The sequence below is a fragment of the Vulpes vulpes genome, chromosome 11 (genome assembly GCF_048418805.1).
Source record: "Vulpes vulpes isolate BD-2025 chromosome 11, VulVul3, whole genome shotgun sequence".
Classification (NCBI taxonomy): domain Eukaryota; kingdom Metazoa; phylum Chordata; class Mammalia; order Carnivora; family Canidae; genus Vulpes; species Vulpes vulpes.
The window spans coordinates 27,829,679-27,847,565 of NC_132790.1; the positions used below are offsets into that span (position 1 = coordinate 27,829,679).

At 35.9% G+C, this 17,887-nt stretch overlaps 1 protein-coding gene across 10 annotated transcripts in view; it reads left to right on the forward strand.

Annotated features, from left to right (window-relative positions):
• Positions 1 to 17,887, forward strand: part of EMSY (EMSY transcriptional repressor, BRCA2 interacting) — a 91,573-nt gene that overhangs the window by 18,393 nt on the left and 55,293 nt on the right. For all 10 annotated transcript variants that reach the window (XM_026010441.2, XM_026010443.2, XM_026010442.2 and 7 more), the window contains 2 exons: positions 380 to 639; positions 9,191 to 9,467. In XM_026010441.2, coding sequence (XP_025866226.1) covers positions 380 to 639; positions 9,191 to 9,467 — 537 coding nt within the window. The remainder of the gene's footprint in view (positions 1 to 379; positions 640 to 9,190; positions 9,468 to 17,887) is intronic.

A 17,887-nucleotide genomic window follows, 5' to 3' on the forward strand; every position in this document is an offset into this window, starting at 1 on the left:
TAATGATTTAAGTGCCTCGCCTTGTAGGGAGATAAAAACTACTTAAGGACTTAAGGCAAGGAGGCATTGACACAATTAGATATGAGATTCTGTAACTGGCAGTAAGATGGAGGTGGTAAAGTAGACTGATTGGAAGCATGGACACCTTTTAGGATGTTGCTAAAATCAGGCAGGAGATAAGAAGGCCTGACATAGCTACAGGATTAAAGGAGGAAAGGCATTCAGAGAAAACTTCTGAGGGAGAATTGATAGGACTTACTGTTTGGGCATGAGGCAAAGGGACAGGTCAAGGATGACTGGTGACACAAAGATTTAAAATGAAGTCTAAAATGCAGGGTTAGATTGTGATAAATACACCAAAGTTGTCCTTGCCTTTCAGGTGTTAGCTGTTCGGATGAAGATGAAAAACCCAGAAAACGAAGGCGAACAAATTCTTCTAGCTCCTCCCCCGTTGTCCTAAAGGAAGTTCCAAAGGCTGTCGTTCCGGTCTCAAAGACTATCACTGTGCCTGTGAGTGGCAGTCCCAAGATGAGCAACATCATGCAGAGCATTGCCAACTCCTTACCACCCCACATGTCTCCTGTGAAAATAACCTTCACCAAACCATCAACACAGACAACAAACACAACAACACAGAAGGTATGTGCAGGAGGGAGTCTCTGTCTGCCAATCGCTATTTCCATTTCTTTCAGTCAATATGATTCACATTTAACAAACATGGACTGAGTACTTACTATGTGCTTGGCATTATGCTGGGAATGTTCAGGTCTCTTGCTTTAATTCTGCACAGAAAGCTTTGGGATAAGTATTACTAATTCACTTTTTACAGATGAGGCTCAGAAATGCCAAGACTTGCCTAATGTCACACAGCAAGTACATCTTATACTTCTAAGACTTTTGTTCTATTTTATTATTATAATGCCATTTGGAAAAAAATTAAAATACAAGATTTTTTTTTTAACCTGTAAATGGATAACTTTACCTTTAGGAACTGAGTTTTTACTTTGCCAGAGTAACAAAGTTGTCAGAAGTGAGTATTTTACAGAAGAAAGGACAGGTACGATTAAATAATTATTGTTGCCTTCTTTTATTCTTTGTATGCTATCATTAGTTCTTTCCTAAATTCTTCTCAGTGTTCAAATCATCAGTATTCTGTCAGTTTTATGTTATTAGAACCCTAACTTTTCGCACTAATCTGGATGCCGATCACACCCCAGGCTTGTTGCACACCTGTATCTCTGGGATCTCCCTTCACCGTCCTTCTGATATTCCTCCTTCGTTTATTTACACATTTGCTGGAACATCCCTGGTAGCTTCTTGGTGTATGGGTGGATAGAAGGTAAATTTTTTGAAACTTTATGTGGTGGACTGAAAATATCTTTATTTTACTCTCCCACTTGATGGTTTGGCTAGATAAAGTATTTTTTAGGTTGGAGGTAATTTTCCCTGAGAATTTTAAAGATACTGGTCCATTAACTGTTGGCTTCAATATTCCTTTTTGAGAAGCCCAATGCCATTTTAATTTCTTCTTTTTCTCTTTGAAAACTCTTGGTAACAACTTTCAGAGTTCAGAAATTTCAAGATAGTTTTTCTTGGTGTGGGTCTTTATTTTATACACTGGGTTGCACACTCAGTGGCCCCTTTCACTCTAGACACTCATGTCCTTCAGTTCTGAGAAATTTCTTCAGTTGTTTCCTAAGTTTTTCTCTGTTCTCTCGTTTCGGATCAACTAGGATGTTGAACTGCCTGGATTAATCCTTTTGCTTTCTTATCTTTTCTTACTCCCATTTTCCATTTCCATTTGCTTTTTCTTTCTGCTATGATGTAGTAGTTAAAAGTCTGGAGTTTTGGAACTAGACTTCTGCATTCGAATCCCAGTTTTTACCACTTACTAGTTTTGTGACTGTGGGAAAACTAAATTCTGGAATTGAATTTTCTCATTTGAAAAACAGGGAAAACAATCTATAAGGTTTAGGGGTATACGTAAATGATGTAATAAATATAAAACTGTTAGACTAGAGCCTAGCACATAGTAAATGCTCTGTAAGTATTATTTTCCTTGTTCTTTAGTGTTACCTTCACTACTTTTCTGGATTTGTCATTTTTGCTATCATACTTTAAATTTCTAGTAACTCTTTCTTGATCTCTGAAAGTTACTGTTTTTTAAAAAACGGCATCCTGTTCTTTCATAAAATCACTATATTCTGATGATATTCTTGACTTTTTTTTATTCTTTCATGTTTTCTCTCTTATTTTTAAGTTCCTTTTATCTATTTGTTTTGATCTGTTTCATTTCCAAGTTTTCTTAAACACTAGCTATCTGCTTCTGTATGAATGTGGGCACTAAAAGCTGACAAAGCTGTATATATAGGGTGGGACATGTTGTCTAGTGACTTTCATTATAGCTTGACCTAGCTGGGCTGTTTGGTTGAGAAAAACCCACTGCCTCTTTACCTCTACCAGTTATCACTCTTATTCGGGCTTTCTCGTGGACTGGTCAGATTTCCTCAGAGAAGAATTTTTAGTTTCCTGTCTCAAGTAGTTAGCAGTCTGTCAGTATTTGAGGAGTATATGGAATAGGCTGGATAGTCTCACCATTCAGTATGTAGACTTCTCTTAACCTGTTTGTAGTAATAATGCTCAGCTCTCTCAGCCCAGTGTTATCACATTCCCTTGGACTCAATCTTTCCCTCAAAGAGAATAAATTCCTACTCTTCCTTTAGGATGGGGGAGGGTAGCTGTGGATCTAAATGCTGCTTAAATACATTGTCAACTGATGTTCTTCTCTCTAGTGCCACTTTTATTTCCACTTAAGACATAGCTTGTGCTCTCAATTCCTGAGTCTTCCTGGGGTTCTCTGGTTTCCACTTTTGAGGTTATGCTTAATTGGTTACTACTTGTCTGTTTTCTAGTTTACAAAACTTCACAGCTATTGCCTTCTTTTCATTTTGACCATATGAGTTTATATGCCTCTTCCCCTTTAAAAAAAACTCTTCATAATATTTTAGAGGGATTTGAGGGAAGGAATGGAGGTACATTCTTATCTTCAGCAGGTCATCTTTTTAAATTAAAAAAAAAAAAAACATATTTTATTTATTTATTCATGAGAGACACAGACAGAGAGAGGCAGAGACTCAGGCAGAGGGAGAAGCAGGCTCCACAGAGGGAGCCTGATGTGGGACTCAGTCCTGGCACTCCGGGATCGCGGCCTGAGCCAAAGACAGACGTTCAGCCGCTGAGCCACTCAGGCATCCCTTCAGCAGATCATCTTTCCCACCTTTGAACCCTTAGATACACAATAACTTTCATTTAAAAACCTTCTTGAGTTTTGGAAAGATGTCATTATTATAATTCATGAAAAATTATTTTCTTAGTAAACCATAAGTGGTAATGATCTGATCTGTGGAAAATAATTCTATTTTCAGTTTTAGGATGAAGCATTGATGGTATAGTGTTAAAATCAGGCAAGAATTTTTGTAGTCGGAGAGGCCTGGGTTGGAGCCCCCGCTTTTCCAGTATGACCTGACATAAATTAGTTATTCCAAATCTGTTTTCCCATCTGTGAGATGAGACTAATGCCAATCTTAAAAAGTTAAAGGATTAAATGAGACTGGGTACTTTAAAGTACAGCAGTAAGTATATACTCAAAAAAATGTTAGCTCCCTTTCCTTGCCAGTATTTTATATAAGGCAGTGTTTTATTTATTTGTGCTGTTAGGGGATCCCTGGGTGGCGCAGCGGTTTAGTGCCTGCCTTTGGCCCAGGGCGTGATCCTGAGACCCGGGATCGAGTCCCCGTCGGGCTCCCGGTGCATGGAGCCTGCTTCTCCCTCTGCCTATGTCTCTGCCTCTCTCTCTCTCTCTCTCTCTCTCTCTCTGTGTGACTATCATAAATAAATAAAAAAAGTAAAAAAAAAAAAAAAAACTTATTTGTGCTGTTAGAATGAGCTTCTTCCAAAATGAATTCATCAGTTAACTAATCTTATACCCCTTAATATATAGAAATTGATGATTTTTGCTGACTTTTTAAATGTTACATGGAACGTGGTCTTTGCATTTGTATTTGAGGACTCCAAGGTAATCCTTTTGAGTATCACTTTTCATATGTTATAATATAGTTAATTGCTTTCTGGACTAGCCCTATATTAAATGTTATCAGCCTGCTATACTCTATGAGTTTATAAGTCTACTATAATTTTTAACTGCCTATTTTTTTACTGGGACTTATTTTATATGTAATTTTTCTATCTTCCCCCTTCTCATCTACTCTTTTATTTGGTATTTGAGAACTAGTGTAGCAAAGTTATAGCTAAAAGAGTACCTATCTCCCATCCATGTCTCTCTGTTCCCTTACTCATTTTATTTTTATTTATTATCCTTATTACTGGTTAATATCATATTTAAGTATTTATTCGTTTCCTTTTTCTCCTATAGAGTATATGTTGCTGAGGGTAGAGACTTTATTTTATTCATCCCTGTATTCCCTAGTATTTAGAATAGTTCATGACATAATAGAAGGTGTTAATTAATGTTTGTTGAATGAATGAACGAATGAAAAAAATGAATAAATAGATCTGATTCCACTTCTGGCTCTGCCACCTCTCTTAGTTTCCTTATAAAATACTTCCTAGAGTTATCAGGATAATTATATGAGATGACTCATGAAAAGTACTTAACATAGTGGATATGATGAATACTTAGCAAATGCCACCTAACATTATTAACTTTCAAATCTTCTTTGGTAGGCATATATAAAAATATTTGTAAAAGATAGAAGGTTCACCTGTGAGTGAAGTTGGCGATTTTTTGTTTGTTTGTTTGTTTCAGTGACTTTATCGTATATTTATTTTTGTTTTTGTTTTTTCGGAATTGCCAATTGAGAATGGATAGTTGAGATTGTCAGACGTATAATGCTTATAAGAGGACGTATTTATCTCCAAGGTTATATGAACCATACCAGGAGATGTCAAGCTCAGAACATTAGATTTATCCTACTATACCTAAGAAAAAAAAAAAAATTTAGAACAAATTAAATTAAAAATAAGACTCATTCATTCCACAAATATTTACTGAGTATCTACTGTGTTCCAGAGGCAAATCTATACTATTTTATTTCATGTGTACCCAGTGACATTGGTTTTGTTAATTCTTGGACAAGCTGAGTATGGTAGCACTAATAGATTTTCTTTGGGATTTTTATTTGTTTTTTTGTTTTCCTTCTGGGTAATTGGATTTCTTTGAAATCTCTGTAAGGCTGCTTTCATTATTGCATTCACCTTGGATTTCTCACAAATCCTATTTAAGTCAACTTAGGAATTAATTTTAGGCAAAGTGACTTTTTACACTGAATATAATTATGGATTTGTGGACTTGATATAAATTCAAATAGGTCATATATTTCAGGGTAGACAAATTTCCACCTATGTTAATGTGGTGCCTTCATTTTAAGTTTAACATTGGTACAGCACTTATATGAACAAAGCAACAAAATATAGCTTAATGCTTTCACGTGCTTGATTGATATTTTTCATTTTATCCTTAGGGTGCAAGTCCCAGCACTCTTAAGGAGTTTTTGTGAGTGCTAGAAGGTCAGTAATTTGAATTATGGCCTGAATAAACACTGTTTGGTTCACTTGGTTTCAAAATCCCTTTATTTCCCCTATTGTAATTCATTAACTTTAAAGTACAAGTAAATTTTCTTTAAGGTGGATCTCTAATTTTGGATAACCCCTTTCCAGATCAGAAATCAAACGTACAGACTGAAATCTGAAAATATATTTTATCAAAAAAAAAAAAAAAAGAAAATATATTTTATCATTTGTATCTGTAGCCTAAAACATGCTCTTAGAGACTTCTAGATTTATTTTGTTGAAATTTTGTCTTAATTTTAGAAGCCTACATGGATACTCTAGTTTTAACATTTGAAATATTTGACACAAGTGTGAATGCTTCCCCTTCCCTTGCCCATGGCAGACATTGTTAATTAACTGTGGCATGCTTTCCTGCCAGGTCTTGGTGAATCTTTATCTGCCAAAGAGCCCTTTTAAACACTGCTCCAGGAAGCTATTACTATGAGTTCAGAATTGGCAAATGTGAAACCTAATTACCATTACCACTATAATTGGTTTGACTGTGGTAGTAGCTATGAGTTGGATTCTCAGAGGTATCAGAATTTGGGAAAAATATATGTAACATTCTTTAATGAAACAAAAATAGAATATATTAACTATATTTCCAGATTGAATTGATCTATAACACCTTTACTGATATCTTTTTAACATTAAGTAATAGTAAACTAATGACTACTGTTTGTTGACTTCCAAGTATTGACCACCTGCTATGTGCCTAGCACTATGTTAGATGCTTCACATCATTATCTCATTCAATTCTTGTAATGATTTGCAAGGTAGGTATTATTATCCCTATTTTACAGATGAAAATTGGAGTCCAGAGATTTTAACATGTCCAGGGCTTGCCATTTGTCAGTGGCTGAAGCAGAATTAAGCTCAGGTTCAATGGACTTTTAGCTTCTGGTCTTGTTACCTTATTGGCCTACTGCTTCTCAGTTTATATGATAGCTTATGATTTTTTTTTGTAATAATGCTGTATAGGTATTTGCTGATTGAATCTATCTAGAAGTATGCTGGTCAACTCTATGAAAGTGTTTGCTGGCCAAGACTTAGATCTGTCTCTTGACTTGTCAAATAATTAACAAACTGCTTAAAGTAGCGGATATTTAGTTAAATCTTACAATTCTCCACGACACTGCAAATATATAATAAAATGATACAGCCCAAATTTCTTTGAGATGTTGGTACTGAGTGCGGGCATACTCAGTAAATTTTGACTGGCTGATTAAATATCAGGCCTTTAGGACTAATGTGAAAACGAAAGAGAATTTCTCCCTTAATTTTTTTGGATTTTTCAAAACAATTAAACAATTTTCTGCCCTATGTAGGTAGAGGTAATTTTGGTGAAAGAAGAAAAAGACATTCTGCTCTTTTGGGTATCACCATACCACCATTATACTCACCCAGAATTAAACTGTGGTACTGTAGGTTTGTAAATGATTTTTGTGTTCTCACCTGTAAAATGGGGATAATAATAGTGTCTGTGTCATAAGATTTGGGGGAGATTTTAATTAGCCAATACACATTAACTCTAGTTCATCTTGATTATGTTATATTTCTTAGGCCTGTCATTTCCCTACATCAACAAGTCCTGTTGACTCTATGTCTTAAAAGAATCTGCATGGGATTACTTCTCTTTATTTCCACTACTAACACACCAGTCCAAGCAGGCTGTATCATTTCTTGCCTGCTCTACTGCAGTAGTTTCTTTACTAGTCTCACTGCTTCCATTCTTGCAACTCACTACATAGAAGCTAGAACGATCTTTTAAAATATAAATCAAGTTTGTTGTTTCACCACTTAAAATCTTCCTATGGCTCCCTATTGTACTTAGTATAAAATTTAAATCCTTTACTCTGGCTTATAAATTTGATCTGGCCTCTCCTTGCTCTGTATGCTTTTTGCTACACCAGCTTTCTTTCTGATTTTAAAAACATCAAGCTGATTCCAACTTTAGGTCCCTTGCTCCGTCCTGCTCTATTCTCGTCTGAAATGGTTTGTCTCCTTGCCTTCTACACTTTCTTACAGGTAAACTTTGAAGTCTCTTTCTTGCTTCTTTTTTCCCCTCCATTCCCTGTATCAAGCTATGAATAAATCCTGTTGGTTTTACCTTTAAGTATATTCAGAACCTGTTTACTTTTCACCACTTCTGCTGTACAAACACTTTACTCATGATCATCTCTGCTTGCTTTAATCCAGGAGCATCCTAGTTTGTTTCTACTACCTCTGCCCTACTGTACTTTTCATCTAGCAGATAGAGTAATGCTTTTTAGGAAATATTTTTTAGAACAGTTTTAGATTTAAAGAAAAATTGAGAAGACAGTACAGAGAATTCTCATATACCCTATACTCAGTTTCTACCATTCTTAACCAGTTATATTACTATGGTACTTTGTTATAATTAATGAACTCATTGATACGTTAAGGTTAACTAAAATTTGTGGTTTATTTAGATTTCTTTACCTAATGTCTTTCTCTGTTCCAGGATACCACGTTACACTTGTTATGTCTTCTTGAGTTCTTCTTGGCTGCTGAAGTTTCTCAAGACTTCTCTTGTGTTTGGCAGTTTTAAAGAATATTGGTCAAATGTTTTGTAGAATGCACCACTATTGGAATTTGTCTGATTTTTTTTCATGATTAGACTAAGGTTTGGGGTTTTCAGAAGGAAGACCACAGAGATAAAGTGCCATTTTTATCATATCCAGGGTATACAGTACCAACATGATCTTACATCATCTAGTCCCCCATTACTTCCTTGATTCTGGCTCCTTGCCACTTTCTATGTCATAAATTCCAATCCCATTCATTAGGTCCTTGAAGTTTATTGAAGATACCAAGCTTGCTTCTGCCTCAGGGCCTTTTTTTTTTTTGCTTCTTTCTGTAGCATTAGATGCACTTCCTCAAGGTGGCAGCATGGTTCACACCCCTGCTTCTAGTTTCTGCTCAACTGTTAAACCTTACCAGAGAGATTTTCATTAAACACTGTATAGAAAATAACATAGTACTCCCAATATTCTTTATTTCCTACCCTGCTTTATTGTCTCTTCCATTTATCTCTGTATGACATATATTTACTTTTCTAATTTATTATTTCCTTCCCCACCAATAGAATTTAGCTCCATGAAAGTATGAACTTTGTCTACTTTGTTCATTCCACTATCCCCAGCATCTAGAACCATGCCTGGCACATAGTAGATGCTCAACAAATATTTACAAAAGAATGATTATCCAAATTACTTTCTATAAATATTGTGTTCATTATACTCCCTGAGCAGTATATTGAAATGTTTATTTCACTGCATCTTATACAGCATTGAATGTTGTTTTTAAAAATGTTTGGTTGGTAAAAGTTGTTTCTTTTAAGTACATTTTGATAATTACTAGTAAGGGAAAGCTTACATGTATTTTTAGTTATGGTTTTCTCTTGATGAATTGTTTCTTCATATTTCATAAGCTATTTTGGATTATATATAACTATGAGTCTATTATGTAGACTATTTTATATATGTAGCTATTAGTAGTATAGTGGGTACATGAAAATAACTTACTTTTCCTTCTTTAGGTTATTATAGTGACCACATCACCAAGTTCAACCTTCGTGCCCAACATTCTCTCCAAATCCCATAACTATGCAGCAGTCACTAAGCTTGTACCAACATCAGTCATTGCTTCCACAACCCAGAAGCCACCAGTGGTTATAACTGCTTCACAGTCCTCCCTGGTCAGTAGTAGCAGCAGTGGCAGCAGCAGTTCTACACCATCACCTATTCCTAATACAGTTGCAGTAACAGCTGTGGTATCTTCCACACCATCTGTGGTCATGTCAACAGTAGCACAAGGTGAGTAGTGATCCATTATGTAATTCTGTACGTGTGGTATATGGGAATTTTGAAAAAACAAAAACAAAAAAAAACCCATGTGTGTGTATTTTTCTGCTTTGGGTATGAAGATCCCTGCTTTTTTTTTTTTTTTTTTTTTTTAATTTTTATTTATTTATTTATGATAGTCACACAGGAAGAGAGAGAGAGAGGCAGAGACACAGGCAGAGGGAGAAGCAGGCTCCATGCACCGGGAGCCCGACATGGGATTCGATCCTGGGTCTCCAGGATCGCGCCCTGGGCCAAAGGCAGGCGCCAAACCGCTGCGCCACCCAAGGATCCCAAGATCCCTGCTTTTATATCAGAAATTACCACTCTTCTTCCCCCAGTTTGAGAATGTCAAGAAAATAGGTTACTCAATTTTCTTATATTAATTTACATGCTTACTCCAAGATTTTTTTTCCAATTGCATACTACCTAGTCACCTAGGCAATTAGTATTCACAAAATGTACATTAACTCTTCTCACAGCAAATTTCAAAGGCATAGGTAAATATCTTGAATATAATGAAGATTTTATTTATTTTAAAAGATTTTTTTATTATTTTTAAGTAATTTTTACACCAATGTGGGGCTTGAACATATAACCCTGGGATCAAGAGTCACATGATCTATTGACTGAGTCTCTCAGGCACCCCCCTGAAGTTCTTAAATGAGGAACTTGAAATTAAAATGGACCTTTGAGCAATGTAGGGTTTAGGGGCACTGATCCCTGGCACAGTTGAAAATCCACATACAACTTTTGACTCCCTCAGAACTTAACTGCTAATAACCTACTTTTGACTGGAAGTCTTACCAATAACAGTTGGTACATTTTGTATGCTCTATCCATCATATACTGTATTCGTACAATCAAGTAAGCTAGAGAAGGAAAATGTTATTAAAATTATAAGAAAGAGTTTTGATCAGGAATGGATGCTGTATTTTGTCAAATGCTTTCTCTGCATCTAATGAGAGGATCATATGGTTCTTGGTTTTTCTCTTGCTGATATGATGAGTCACATTGATTGTTTTACGAGTGTTGAACCAGCCTTGTGTCCCAGGGATAAATCCTACTTGGTCATGGTGAATAATTTTCTTAATGTGCTGTTGGATCCTATTGGCTAGTATCTTGTTGAGAATTTTTGCATCAATGTTCATCAGGGATATTGGTCTGTAATTCTTTTTGGTGGGGTCTTTGTCTGGTTTTGGAATTAAGGTGATGCTGGCCTCATAGAATGAATTTGGAAGTACTCCATCTCTTTCTATCTTCCCAAACAGCTTTAGTAGAATAGGTATGATTTCTTCTTTAAACGTTTGATAGAATTCCCCTGGGAAGCCATCTGGCCCTGGACTCTTGTGTCTTGGGAGGTTTTTGATGACTGCTTCAATTTCCTCCCTGGTTATTGGCCTGTTCAGGTTTTCTGTTTCTTCCTGTTCCAGTTTTGGTAGTTTGTGGCTTTGCAGGAATGCGTCCATTTCTTCTAGATTGCCTAATTTATTGGCGTATAGCTGTTCATAATAAGAAAGAGAAAATACATTTCTCATACTGTACTGTATTTATTGTAAACATCTGTGTATCAGTGGGCCCCTGCAGTTCTGTGTTGTTAAGAGTCAACCATATTTTACTCAGGGTTCTTCAGGAGGAACATTACATATACAGCCTCTTCAGAATAAGGTACCCAGTGATAAGTGGGAGGAGAAAGAGGAGGATTTCAAGGACATGTCATTTGCCTTTTCTTCAGTTTCCCTAAGTTTTTCTGTATCGGTGGATGAAGGGAGATGTTAAGAGGAACTAAGTCTGAACTGAAGGACAATTGCTGCTTAATAATAGCAGAGGAAAGGAAATGTGGAAATCTCAATTCCATGTTAGCCTCAAATCAGTTCAGGTCTCTTTCATATCCTTGTGTTCCTCCCTATGAAGGGCAAATAGCACACTGTCAGTAATCTTCTTCTTAGTGTCGGTGAGTCTTAAGATGAGGATGTGAGAGAAGCATGTACTGAACAGAAATCATACCCATGGTTGGAGTCTATCAAAGGGAGTATAGAGACAACCTAGAACAGGACTTAGTATTAGTTTTCATTGAATTTTATTTGAATAGTACATAACTTAAGATAGAGTGGGACTTGAAAATATCCTACTTTATGAACTAGTAGTGAATACAAGCACAAGAATAGGAAAACCACGTATTTTTCATAATTTGGTTTAATAATGTTTAGTATGTTCTCTATAACTGTGTAGGCAAGGAGGAGGCTACGTAGATGTGATGCAGTCAGTATTCCTTTACTATATAGCCCTAAGACTAAAATGTAAAAGCATCTGTCATTATTTCCTGGCTCTTATACCTATTTAATGTCTCAATGAATGACAGGAAAATAGCAGGCTTGAAATTTTCTTTTATTTGTTACTTTAATTTTTAAAAAAACATTCTAACCTTTCTATTTGCACAGCAGTAAACTATAGTTTACTATAGTGTTATTAAAAATAGAAATAATTTTTATACAGAAAGTCTGTTGAAAATGTTGATGGCAAACATGATCCAAATTCACCATTTTAAAATTTGAAGGTGGGAGAAGGAAGGACTACCTCTCTTCTTACCTGAGTGACCCCTGTATCAGAACTGTTATCCACTGATAATCATTTTTCCCTTCCAGTACTCATCATACAGTTTGTTGAAGTTTTATTGAACTATTAGAAAGATTATTACTGTTCTTCCAAAGGAAGATATTATTTGAGATAAAAGGGTATTCTCTTGGCTACTAATGAAATATCTTTAGGCAAAATGAATATTCTATTCTTCTCTTTTTCACACTATTTTTTCTAGGTATCTTCTGAAACTCTTGGTAATTTTGGACTTCCCTATTTTTTCCTTTGCTTCTTAGCCTCCTGTATCTTTTTGAGCTTCAAGTCGTTATAGTGGAACTGAACAAGATATCTCAGGGGTTTCTTGAAAATTCACTGGAATTCAATAGAGCATGAGAACTATAAAAATAAACTCGTGGGCAGCCCGGGTGGCTCAGTGGTTTAGTGCCGCCTTCAGCCCAGGGCCTGATCCTGGAGACCCGGGATTGAGTCCCATGTCAGGCTCCCTGCATGGAGCCTGCTTCTCCTTCTGTCTGTGTCTCTGCCTCTCTTTCTCTCTCTCTCTCTCTCTCTCCCTCTCTCTCTCTCTCTCTCGCTGTCTCATGAATAAATAAATAAAAATCTTAAAAAAAAAAACTTGTAATGTAGATACTCAGGGAAACAATAGGATTCTTTTGAGTCTTTGAGATATTTTATGTAGCTATTATTAGTGCTAAAAAATTAAGGCAATTCCTTTTAAAAAAAGGTAAATGTTAGTGGAAGTGGTAATCTACAGACCAGAGTTTTCATTTGGACTGTAGGGCTTCTGTAGCAGCTTTTGTGTGGCTAGCTGGGGAACAAGGACATTCAGTGTCTGCCTCTGGTGGAGACTAGAGACAGGCTGTTTTAGAGTTAATGTATCTGTCTCTCTCTGGTTATTCTTGTAGGGGTAGCTGGTGATAGAGGGGAAAGAGTCTTTTTTTTTTTTTTTTTTTTAAGATTTATTTATTAATGAGAGACAACAGAGAGACAGAGACATAGGCAGAGGGAGATGCAGGCTCCTCACAGGGAGCTCAAAGCGGGACTCCATCCCAGATCCCGGGATCACGCCTGAAGGCAGATGCTCAACTGCTGAGCCACCCACGCGTCCCAGGAAAGAGTCTTAATACCAGTAACTTGGTAGGTGATTCCATGTTAATAGGCGTAGAGATGGTTCCAGAGGTATGGAGTTAGGGCAGGGGGGATTGTGTATGGTTGCCTCATCCTGTGGGAAGGAAAAAGAACCTCATAATATTTCAAATAGAAAAAAGAACCTCTTAATATTTCAAATAGAAAAAAGAACCTCTTAATATTTCAAATTCTTAAAATTCTGATTAGAATGGTTATTTTGACTTTGTCATCTCAAACTTTAAAGGATGATTTAATACATTTTTTATTATGGAAGATTCCAATCATATATAAGTAGAGAGACCAGCAAAATAAAACCTTATGTGCCCATTGCCCAGCTTAAGATATGGGCAATATATGGTCAGTCTTATTTCATCTATACATACTATTTCCATCTACACACCTTTAACCTATAATGTTTGGTAGCAGATCCCAAATACTATATAATTTCATCTATAAATACCTCAGTATGTATCCTTAGAAAAAAGATCATAACTCACAATGCCACTATCATTAGAATTTTTAACAATATTTTCTTGATGTAATAAAATACACAGATCCTATCCAAATTTCCTTAAAAAACCATTGAAAAAATTCTTATGCCATAAAAAAAATGCCATAAAAAATTCTTTTAATTGGGATCCAAAGTCCACACATTGATATAGTTATGTCTTTTTTTACTTAAGTCTCTCTTCCTTTTTTTTCCCCTTGGCAATTTATTTGTTGAAGAAATCCGTCATTTTTCATGAGTTTCTTATAATCTAGATTTTACTGATTTTTATACTGATAGTGTGGTTTAACAAGTTCTCCTATTCCATGTAGTTCCATAAAACTGGTAGTTAAATCAAGAAGCTTGATCAGATTTAAGTCTGACTTTTTGGAGATAGGGGATTGAACTTTTCAAAAAAATTTTACTTACTAGAGAGAGAGAAAGCATAAGCAGGGGGAGGGGCAGAGAGAGAGAGGGAGAGGGACAAACCCACTGCCCCCTGGATGGAGCTCAATTCCAGGACCCTGAGATCATGACCTGATCCAAAGTCAGACACTTAACCAGCTGAGCTACCCAGTGCCCTGGGATTGAACATTTTGTAGGTAGTATTGTGTACTTCCTGTTGCACACCTTAGGAGGCACATAATGTCTGATTTGTCACTTTAATGATACTAACATTGATCAGTAAGTGCAAGTATTACCAACTTTTTTTTTTTAAATAAAGATTTTATTTACTTATTCCTGAGAAACAGAGAGATAAAGAGGAGGGAAAGAGAGGCAGAGGGAGAAGCAGACTCCATGCAGGGAGCCCAACATGGGACTCGATCCTGGGTCTCCAGGATCATGCCCTGGGCTGAAGGCAGTGCTAAACCGCTGAGCCACCCAAGGCTGCCCTACAACTGTTTTAATAGCTCTTGGTAGTCTTTGCCTAGGTCATTATTTTGTTAGTAGTTGCAAAATAAATTTTATCTTTATTTTCTTCATTTATTAGGTGGAATTCTTAAAGAAGAACTTTCCCTTATTACCATTAGTTACTCTGAGGTATAGTTCATATAGAAAAAGCAGGATAAATGCCTGAGTATTTCTATTTATATGTTTTTAGATAATGAGTTGGTTCAGTGACCAGTGAAATTTTTATTCTCCATATTATTAAGATTTTTGGTATCTGTTAATCTATTGCAGATACTCTCTTGGTGCTCAAATTTTCCCATACATTCCACTGGGGGTCTCTTGAAGTTGGCTCCTAAATTCTTTTGACAAAACCACATTAATCCTTAATAGTCCTTATCTTGTGATATGACAGAATGTTCTGGATTCGTCTTACAGATTTTCTGCCCCAGATTTGGAGTTAGACATTTTTTTAAGGAGCTCTGACATCTTAGTGAGAAATGGTGCTTAAATATCACAATTTCTGGGTACTCTGGGGATGGTCATTATTATTGGATTGGTCATTGTTTCTAAATCTTTTCTGTGGACAGAACTATAGTCCTTTTTTTTTTTTTAAGGAAGAAATACGTCATCAGTTCATACTGATATTATCAATTCCAATTTAGAATTTTGGCGTTTTACTTCTTTGTTTTTCTGTTTGTATAATGTATCTTTGTTCTCCTTATACTGAAAATCCTGGTTTCTAACAATTAATAAAGTTATGTATTTAATTTATCCTGTAACATAATAGTTTCAGAATAACAAAACTAATATGACTAACAATATGATTATTGAATAGAATTTAAGAGTTTATTATGGTTCTTAAGGTATTCTCACTAAGGAAAATAGTCAAACTACTGTTTTTGTTTTTTTTTTAAGATTTATTTATTTATTCATGAGAGATACAGAGAGAGAGAGAGAGAGGCAGAGACACAGGCAGAGGGAGAAGCAGGCTCCCCATAGGGAACTTGATGTGGGACTTGATCCTGCATCCTGGGATCATGCCCTGAGCGTAATAAAATGCCCTGGGATCATGCCCTGAGCTCAACTGTCGGGCCATTCAGGCGTCCCAAAACTACTGTATTTTAAAGTCACCTGAAATAAACTTCTTTCCCTGTAGTTAAGCTCTAATTTGGTATGCAGTTAGGTTACTTTGTGTAATTCTGTTTTGTTTCTACTGATTGCAATTTCAAAACTTTTTACTTAATGTATAATTTATAATTGTATAATGTATAATAAAAGTTCATTTTCCAAAGTCAAATCAACAAAACAAAATGTGTTCTGTGAAGTCTATCTTTGATTTGCAATTCTTATACCCTCTTTAGTTTTTCCCTGATTGGTAACCATTTTTTTTCCTTTAATTAGTTTTCTATTTATCCTTCCATTTTTTAAAATATGTAAGCATACATGTGTAAATATTATATATTTTCTTTGTTTGATAAAAGGTAACCTACACGTATATACTGTGCACTTTAGTGTTAGGAAGAGATAATTTTTTTTTTTTTAAGATTTTATTTATTCATGAGAGACACAGAGGGAGAGAGAGGCAGAGACACAGGCAGAGGGAGAAGCAGGCTTCACACAGGGAGCCTAACATCGTATTCAATCCTGGGTCTCCAGGATCAGACCCTGGGCTGAAGGCAGCGCTAAACCGCTGAGCCAATCTGGGCTGCCCTGGAAGAGATAATTTTTAATTAGGTGTTTGTAAGTCTGGTGCTAGGAGTACAAAAAAAATGATAGTTGAAATGTGTTTTATATGTATAGAGGGAAATAGTTTATTAGATGACTGCTTTGTATTTGATTCTTCCCCATATTTCCCTTATATATTGTATAGCCTTTTTTACCTCTTAAATCTGTGCAACTCTTCTTGTTCCTCATAAGCCAAATAATACGCTGTTGTTCATTACGCAGGTTGATTACCATGATCTTTGTATTTTTTATCCTACCTATTTCTCAGATAAATCCTTTTGCCATTGTCTTTTCTCATATTTTGGTGAGAGAAATTTTCTTTCATCTCATTCTTCTAATATTCTTTTGTGGACTTCATGAATTATTTACCCAATACTACAGTGGAATGTCTTCCACTGACCTTTATTTTCCCTCCTTGACCCCACTTCATCTGAGTAACATACTACTTTCAATTATATCCACTACTCCTGTTCTCTTCAGTGTATTGATTTTCTGTAGGCTCTCCCTGAATGCAGTTCTCATTTTCCACTTCTGTTTCATGAAATCCTTTCCTTATGAAATCCCCCAACCCTGTCAATTCAAGTGTGGTCCTTATTTAGCATCTAAATTTTTTAAAACATGAAAGTATTAAGAGATTAAATAATTATGGAGAACAAAAGCCCATCAGTAATCCTACCACTGTATCACAATTAGCACTTTCCATTTTATGTATTAATTTCTTTTTACCCATGTGAATAAGTTTTTTATTTCTTTGGAATAAAAAAAACCCATATTGCATTTAGTATTATACTTTTTTCATATAACATTCTTCTATTTTTCTAAATTACCCTAATTATTTTCAATGCTATTTAATATTTTTATTACTATTGCAGTTTATTAAATTATTCTCTTAGTATTGTGTATTTAGAGTATTTACGATTTTGATATTATAGATTTATCTATAGCAAACATCTTTGTGAGTTTAATTGAACCCTCTCTTTTTTTTTAAATTTTTTTTTAAATTTATTTATGATAGTCACACAAAGAGAGAGAGAGAGAGAGGCAGAGACACAGGCAGAGGGAGAAGCAGGCTCCATGCACCGGGAGCCTGACGTGGCATTCGATCTCGGGTCTCCAGGATCGCGCCCTGGGCCAAAGGCAGGCGCCAAACCACTGCGCCATCCAGGGATCCCCCTCTCTTTTCTTAGAACCAGCTTTCAGGAACAGGATTACCAAGTCAGAGCGTTGGAATTTTTTTTTTTTAAAGATTTTATTTATTTATTCATGAGAGACACAGAGAAAGAGAGAGGCAGAGACACAGAGGGAGAAGCAGGCTCCATGCAGGGAGCCTGTAACTCCATCCCGGCTCTCCAGGATCATGCCCTGGGCTGAAGGTGGCGCCAAACCGCTAAGCCATCCAGGCTGCCCACGTTGGAATTTTTTATAGAGGTTGCTAAATATATATTTTGGCTCCCTGAACTTTATCATCTTAGAATATCTTACTAGTTTGTGCCCACCATCAAATCTTTGTTCCTCTGATTTATAGAAATTGGGTGGAGGGAGTATAATTTCTAGGATTAAAAATTTT